Genomic DNA, 8,955 nt, shown 5'->3' with positions numbered 1-8,955 from the left:
CCATGCCAAGAAAATCACAAAACCTTATAAAGATATAATGCATTTCAAGTTTTCAATGCAATTACAGTAGCTACTACATATTTCATCTGTCATATATACAATTTTTTTTTTCTTGCTCAATATCATCAACGGGTCGGGTCAAAACATATGTAGTTGTTGCAATTCAGCCGTTTGATGAAGAGTCTTCGCATCAGTTGCATCATCAGTGTAATGATCTGTTTCCACTTCCTTGTTATCCTTCAAGCTTAACCAAAGCAAAACACAAATCGGAATTGTTCTTCCTGAAACTCCATAGCTGCACTTCTGAACCTAACTCAAGTCCATTATCTTTATCATCCACAACCAAATCATGCCACGTCTTCATCAGATTATAAGTGTAATTATCACCCATCTTCCACTTCTTCAACGTCAAAGGAACACTGTGTTTAAGAGAAGGAGGAATCATCAAGACCTCTATCCCTTCCTTTGTATTAAGAATGCTCTTCTCCTTTTGATTGACAAAGTTATCATCTCTTACTTTGGTCGGTGGTATCGACAGCCGATTATTATTACTCCTTAAATCACATCCTGTGATTGTTTTCTGCATCACCAACACTAAATCAGTACCATTCTCCTCCTGGATGCGATTCTTGAATGATTCAGGCATATCAGCAACTACGCGTTCTTCTTGATTCACGTTCTTGTTTCCCTTCTTCCTCTGCTTTCTGGGCTGTCTGATCTCTTTTTCATCATCTTTGTGGCCTCTGTCATGAGTCTGGTCGAAGCACCTCTTCAGAGTAATCTTCTTGTTGTTTATTTTAAGTATTAGTGACGGCATTCTTCTACTAGGCAAGTTTTCAGAAACAGAACCTCTTCTTCTTTTCGGTATGTCAAAACCCAGATTGTCAAATTTCTTCTTTTGTGCCAATTGTTTCTCAACAAGCTGTTGAACAATGATCCTCGTAAGTGAACTCATTTTTAAGGACTCATCACCATTGGCAGCTTCCTCTGCCTCCCTTAAAATTCTTTCAAAAGACCCACTATCATCATGCAATCGCCACTTCATCTTTCTCTCTTCCATGTAAATTCTTTCTTCAGAAATTCAAAGATTCAAACGTAAAGAGAAATAAAACAGGAAAAAAAGGAACACAGAACAGCAACTTCAGAAAGCTTTTTAAGTGCTTGGACCAGAGGATGATTATGCGAATAAAAGGATGCTATTAATTCCTGAGTGAAGTGGGTTTCCTAAAATTCGAAGAACAGAGAAACAAAACAGGAAACTAGCGAATTGAAGAACACAGAACAGAACACGGCAGTGATGATGTAAATATATAATAATCCTGAGAGAAGTGGGTTTCCTAATTAAATTCGAGTTTCCTCAGATATTAGCTTCCTAAATTGATAGGGAAAATAAAGCGCCACGATGCGGGAGCCGTTAGTGCTTGGCGCGCCAAGACCTTACATCCTAACCTTAAACCTAACCCTAAGCTTGGCCCTAACCGTAACGGTCAAAACTTCAAATTTCAATTTTTGCCAATTTTGTGACTAAGTTTGTTTTACGCTTTTACTTTATATGCAAGTAATGTAAGGGTTATTAATTTTTTTTGTTAATTTTATATTTTATAAAATTTCTAATATGTTATGTAGAGAAAAAAAAATGTGGTTAAATCATAAATGCGGATATGGGAGTCGTTGTTCAAAGATTTTGTCACCTCAAGACTGTTATAGCTTTCTTTGCTCTGTCTCTTACTCCAACAGTCCATTTTTTTAAATCAAAAAAGAAATTATTTTTATCATTTTGAATTTTTTGGTGTTCAAGAGACACATGGGCATTTTCCTTTAAAACACACAAATTAAGGAGTAAAAATTAAATAATTTTTTAACTGAAAAGGTTTGCTTAACAAAATATTACAAGGCACATAGGTTACGTTTGACATGCAGGATTGGATTGAATTATATTGGAATGAATTAAGCTGGATTGTATTATATATTCTTATGTTTGGTACAATATCATATTAAACTATGTTAAATTGTATTTAAATAATATTTAAAAGCATTTAAATTGGCATTTCAATATAAATTTCAATTATTCATGAAATTTTATAATCATAATTAAAATAAATTTAAAAATAAATTACTAGGAAAAATTAAATATATTGTAAATAAGTTATTGGGCAGTCATAATACAGTAAACAAATAAACATATATAAAACAAATTAAATATTTAATTAATTTTTATCAAATATTTAAAAATATTATATAAAATCAATTAATTAATGGTATTATTAATTTTCATGATTATTTTTAATATTATATTAGTGATTATTAAATTCAATACAATCAAATAATGCAATAAATAACTAAACATTAATTTTATTGATAAATTCTTAAATATGCAAGTAGTGAAAATTTAATCTCAAGAGTTAGTATAAGTAAAAATATCAATTTAATTAGATCATAGATAATAAATAAAAATAATTTTTAAGTAAATCATAATAAAAATTAATTAATTAATTAATACTAGGTGTCAATAAAAATTAATTAATTAATTAATACTAGGTGTGCAAATTAGGATTATTAATCCCATGATTTTCGGATTAAATTCAAATTTAGTCCTCCCTAATCCAATCCAGCTAAACTTATCAAACATTGGATAAATATTTAATCCCAAAATTAGTCTAATCCCATACTTAATCCTAACATCCAAACATGACCATATGGTTTGATTTCGTGGAGAACATATGCTTTTAAGAAATATGGGAAAGTTTGGATTGAAGCTAGAGAATTGTTGGATTTTAATAGATTAAATTATACTTCGAGTAAGTCAAGACACAAAGGAAGGCACTGTCGGTCTTTGATAAAATGAAAAATGAAGATTTTGATCCTGATATTAAATGTTTCATGATTTTGTTACAAGGGTTGGGATCGGGGCGTGTTTAGAAACTTAATTTATTGAGATTAAAACTATAATAAATTTTAATAATGTATCGAATTGATCGAATACTAAAATTTCTTTATAAATTTGCTTCCCACTTAAATAAAATTTTTTTGAAAAAAAAATATGAAAATCAATGAATTTTTTGTTGAGCAGGATCAATTGCCCACACTAACTTCTATGTAAAGTCCACCCTTTGTTGGGATAGCAGAAGAATTTGTTGAGAATGAATAAAGTTTGTAGAGAAATATGGGTATTTTACAACACTCATATTTGGCCAGAAATTTCGTCTTGTGAAATTATGAAAATTAACTTTTTTGCTAAAATCAAATTAAAATCGACAGAAGGTTCATCGCACACCGACTATCTTTGGGCGATGAGCTATCACCCAGATTGGGAAATTTAAGTAGATACGATTTAATGAAATTTCAGGTTAAATATAATTTCTCCTTATTTTATCTCATTAGTCCATACTTTTCAATTAACTTTTTTTTTAAAAAAATTACCAATAAAAAATGGCTTACTTAGGGAGTGGCTATGATACAGGTCTCTATATCAAAGACAATTCGTTGGCAACCAAACAACTTTTATGACTGGCAAATTAATATGTATTTTTAAAGTAAATAAATTAAAATAAAAATTATTTTAAAAATAATAATACTAATAAGAAAAAAAGACAAGTAAAGTAAAAATAGAAAAACTATTTTTTATTATAAATATTTTGAAAAACAAAATAAAATGAGTGTTAACAAAAAGACAAAAGTTTAATTCATTTTCTATGAACTCTGTCTCATATTTAACATTTTAATTTTCATGTTTAATGTTCAATGTTTCATGTAATTATTTTTTAAATACCCCAAAAATTTTCTTTTTTCCCCCCATTTCATGTTTACGTTCATGTTTCATGTTTCAAGTTTCGAGTTTCATCTTTGATGTTTTATGTTCACTGTCACAGAAGTACTCATATTTTATGTTCATTATTGCATATTTTAAGTAATGTGTTTTATATTTACTATTCAATGTTTCATGTAATTATTTTCTAAATACCCCGAAATTTTTCTTTTTTGCCCCCGTTTCATCTTTATGTTCATGTTTCATGTTGCAAGTTCTAAGTTTCATGTTTGATATTTTATGTTCACTGTTATAGAGGTACTCATATTTTATGTTCATTACTGCATATTTCAAGCAATCTGTTTCATGTTTATTGTTCAATATTTCATGTAAATATTTTTCAAACACTCTGAAATTTTTATTTTTTGCCCCCATTTCATGTTTACGTTCATGTTTCACTACTAGAAAAATGGGCTTTACTGATACTAAATTAGTGTCAGTAATTACTTTTCCTGACACTTGTTAATTGTGTCAATAATGCTCCAGCCAGAACACACTGACACTGAAAATTAGTGTCAGTGATTTTTGTGTCAATAATTTTTGTCACAATAGTATCACTAAAATAATGACACGATGGTATCAGTGTTTGATGATATTATTTACATGTCAATGATTAATGTGACTACAGTATCAGGAGCACATTGATTCATTAACGTAAAATATTATTAATGTCATTTTAAAATATTTAGTGTTAGTATTTATTGATGTTATGCTGCTTTTGTTAATAGTATATTTTTATTTTAATTATATTTTTTTCTACAATCAAAAGAAAACTCAAAATATATTAAATATACCAAATCTCACAACACAATTCACATAAAAACATTCCAAATACATAATTTAAATTAATGTAATTCAACTACACCACTGTTTGGAAAAGAAAAACATAAGTATCAAATTAAGCTTTCGACAAGTTCTAGACAATAAAGTACTAAATTAAGTTTCAACAAACATTAACGGACAAAAAGAAGCACAAGAGTGTCAATAAATATCCATATGTGGCTTCATTTTTTTCCCACCTACAAGTACATAAAATCAATTAGTACACAACAAATAATAAATCTTGGATATTTGGAAGAAAAAATCATCATAAATTACTCATATATTACCTTGTGATTTTGGGCTATAATTAACTTGGCAACATATGTAGCCCATTGATTATGAAGTCGCAAGAGCTCTTTCATGACGTACAAGCAACAATATTGTAACATATCCCCACTAATAACAACCTCACAATTAATCCATATAATTTTTTTGTACATCTCATGGTTATTCACATAATCTCTCCAACAATACGCAGTGTGCCAATCATTAAATGTTCATCAGTTAATTAATATAGAGAGAGACAAAAATTTTTAAAAAGAATCTAGCTACCACTTTTTTGATCGCTGTCATTAACCTCTCTTAAATCGTAAGTGAGTGATGTGCAGTAAGACGGGCCTTAGTGGCTTTTAATAAGTCGAGCTAATTCATAAGTGAAGTAACTAATAAAAATTAAGACTTAAAATAAAAAAAAAATGTCTTCATATTCTTTAATGGCCTTATAAGTTTTTTTGTTTTTCATGTTTGGTCAATGAAGAGAGTGGGATTCTGGTGGTTGTGTGAGCCGCTAGATTTGCCATGCTGGCAATCATGGAGTTCTAATTTTTGGCTATTAGGTTGAAGCAAACAAATATTTAGGCTTAAGTACAGTGACAATTTGACACAACTATCAACGAAGTTTTGCATGCAAAACACAACTTTTAAAATGAAGAAATGAGAATAATGTCAAATAAAAAAAGAATAATTGAATAATTCCATTTAAGTATTTAACCATTCAACTTTTTATATGAACACAAGTTTAGCACTCACGCACTAATAAATTTTGGCTGTGAAAACTATTTAGTTGGAGTAGAGATACAAACATGCAAAATTTGTAAGCTCATGTTTATTTGACATATATTTCTCAAATAAAGAATGATGCAGAAGCAAATCCTTTAATAATTGTAAAGGCATATCATTTAAACAAACAAGAAAACTGCATACCATGATGAACCCCTTTCAAAGGGTAAGCTGGTCAGCACAAACCACTTTCAAAGTGTAAGATAGTCAGCACAAACCACTGAGTGCCCAAATTCGTAGAAGAAGCAGGTCTACAAGTTGACAAAACCAGCAACCTCAGTCAAAATTATGATACCAATGCACGCAGTTAGAGGTATGATCATAGTTATCAAAAATAAAGATATGCTCTTCCGGCTACATAGGGGAAAAGAAAAGCATTAAGTGTATTATACTTCTTCCAGCCACTTAAACATGAGGTTTGATTTCTGAAGGTAATCAATGATTACTATTAAACTAATCGCATAGTTAATTATTTCTTTGCTGCCCAAAAGGTTGTTTCCCTAATACTCCTAGCAGTATCTTGGCTGAAGATTTCATTTCTCAAATAATTTTATATGCAGTAGAGTTGGCTTAACCAACTTCTCATCCAGTGAGGAGAAAAAAAGAAGAAAAAAGCAGTCTAATTTTACTGCTATCCATAGCACTCCACTTAACTTTATGAGAATCTCATTCTAGTTAATTGAATCATGAAGAAGAGTAATTATATTACAGCGAATGGTAAGGGCACTGCCCTGCTTAGTTTCCAGTGTAATGTACAGATTCCAGAAACATCTCTTTCTCTGAGCTATTTTCTCAGCAACCAAACAACATCTCTATTTTCTTTCATATGCAAAGAGATAAAATGGATCAATTTAAATGAAGAAAGAACAAAAAGTCTTAACATACCACCCAAATAAGCAATTTATTCGGGGCCAAAGGATTCAATGTATGGTATCTGACAAAGGTTGTTTGCCTTGTATTGTCAACTCTCTTGCAATTTCTATTCCAGAAAAAAAATCAGCTGCTCATTTATGATAAAAACAAAATTTAAAATAAAATCAATAGATCTAAAATCAATTGTGGCTTTAAGGAACCTAAAGCCACAATGTTAATTGATCTTAAAAGTTTGTTATAAAATCATATGTAGAAGCAGTTAGTTTCAGTAAGAAGTACATGACATTTAGTAGAGCAATTTTAAAGAATTCTCTATACAAAACAAAAAAGGCATGGATACCCGTTGATTTCTCTTACTGGTCACATGACACTTAGGTCCATTATCTCTTTTCTTCATGCTCTATTTATCCATTTAAGGTTACCTTGAACAGAGATTGTGGTGGTATAGCAGCGACGACGGAGATTGAGGCAGTGCGACAGTGACGGAGCGGCTGATAGAGGCTGAGAAGTTATTACCGGTGACGAACGGCTGAGTATTGATGATAACTGGAAGTAGTTACGGCCTATTGGTGATGATCGCAGTGGATTAGTTACCGGTGACGGTCAAAAATCATAAGTTACGACAGTGGGTTTCCAACTTTAGTGCACGAGATATGATGGGAGATGACGACAACAAAAGAGACAAAAATATAGAGAACAGACTTTGGTGCATCGGAGATGACGGCAATGGCTAGTCGAAAGTAGTGACGGCAGTGGCTAGTCGAGAGTGGTGACGAAAGTGGCGAAAGAGATTTTGGGTATGTCGGCGGTGTGGTAGTGATTTGTTTTGTTTTCGATTGACAATATGATGAAATGAGGGAAAGAGATTAGGGATTTTACTTTTGCTATTATATTTTTGTTTTTAATTCTTTTAAAAAATACTTGTATCTTGAATCTGTAGGTCATGTGGTCTTTGGTTCAAATGTAAAAACTTTAAATTTTAAAAGTCTTTAGTTCGAGTCGGAAGATTTACAAATCATAGTAATTTTTTTTTTAACCTCTGATACTTCAGTGCCAGTGGTTTTTGATACTTAATTTACTGACACACTGATATCAGTAATTTGTGATACATATTTGTTAAAAGCGGAAAATGGTGCATATGCATACAATTACTGATACTTTTTACAAAATGTCAGAAACTAAGTGTCAGTAAAGGTCATTTTTGTAGTAGTGTTTCTTGTTGCAAGTTCCGAGTTTCATGTTTTATGTTCACTATTACAGAAGTACTCATATTTTATGTTTATTGTTGCATATTTTAAATAATGTATTTCATATTTATTGTTCAATGTTTCATGTAATTATATTCCAAACACTCCGAAATTTTTTTTTTGTCCCCGTTTCAAGTTTACGTTCATGTTTCATGTTGCGAGTTCCGAGTTTCATGTTTGATGCTTTATGTTAACTGTTACAGAGGTATTCATATTTTATGTACATTGTTGCATATTTTAAGTAACCTATTTCATGTTTAATGTTCAATGTTTCATGTAATCATTTTTTAAATACCCCAAAAAATTATTTTCCCCCCATTTCATGTTACAAGTTCCGAGTTTCATGTTTGATGTTTTATGTTCACTATTACAGAAGTACTCATATTTTATGTTCATTGTTGCATATTTTAAGTAACTTATTTCATGTGTATTGTTCTATGTTTCATGTAAGTATTTTCCAAATACCCCAAAAATTTTCTTTTCTCCCTCCATTTCATGTTTATGTTCAAATTTTATACTACAAGTTCATAGTAACTTGTTTTTATGGCAAGCAAATTTCATTTTATTCACGAATAGTTTCTTGCAAAAGTAGTGAAGCCAATGTTAGTAACAATCATGGCCATGGTAGTTCCAACTTAGCTCGCTTAAGTGAACAATTTTCATTCAACACTAGTAAAACATGATATGAACTTGAAACCCAAAATGAATGTGGGAATCGTTCTCAAGTGTTCTCAGAATCTAATGACTAGTTTTTAGAATAATTCATCAATGTCACAATCACTGGGATGGGACACCTTTACATTTCTTCTATATCCCAACATGCACTCTAATTGGTGGCTTCGTGACAATTTATTTGACAAATCGGAAGATGTAAATATTAATTGTATTTGACTTTGCAAGAGTCGTGCTTTAATTGAAGGTTTTGTTAGTGTGTTACTATTTTATTTATACACTCATGATATGGAATTTATATTCACCTTAACTTGTTTGATTTCTTATATTTGATGATTATGTGATATATACTTGAGGTTAGTATGTTATATGCTTAATTTTTTGTTTTTGGATGTTCATCATCATGTCTCATGCACAAAAATGGCATTTGAAAATTTTCGGAATCACAAAATGGTCTTGGAATTTATCAAATTTTGG

At 30.6% G+C, this 8,955-nt stretch overlaps 1 protein-coding gene across 1 annotated transcript; it reads right to left on the bottom strand.

Moving 5' to 3' along the window:
- Nucleotides 1–232: 232 nt before the first annotated feature.
- Nucleotides 233–1,060, bottom strand: LOC18033975 (B3 domain-containing protein At2g31420). Its single transcript, XM_024179765.1, has one exon. It carries the CDS (start codon nucleotides 1,058–1,060, stop codon nucleotides 233–235), a length of 828 nt encoding a protein of 275 aa, XP_024035533.1.
- Nucleotides 1,061–8,955: the final 7,895 nt, after the last annotated feature.

This window comes from Citrus clementina, unplaced genomic scaffold (assembly GCF_000493195.1).
Source record: "Citrus clementina cultivar Clemenules unplaced genomic scaffold, Citrus_clementina_v1.0 scaffold_8, whole genome shotgun sequence".
In the NCBI taxonomy this organism is placed as follows: Eukaryota; Viridiplantae; Streptophyta; class Magnoliopsida; order Sapindales; family Rutaceae; genus Citrus; species Citrus x clementina.
This window is presented reverse-complemented; position numbering and strand designations above follow the sequence as displayed.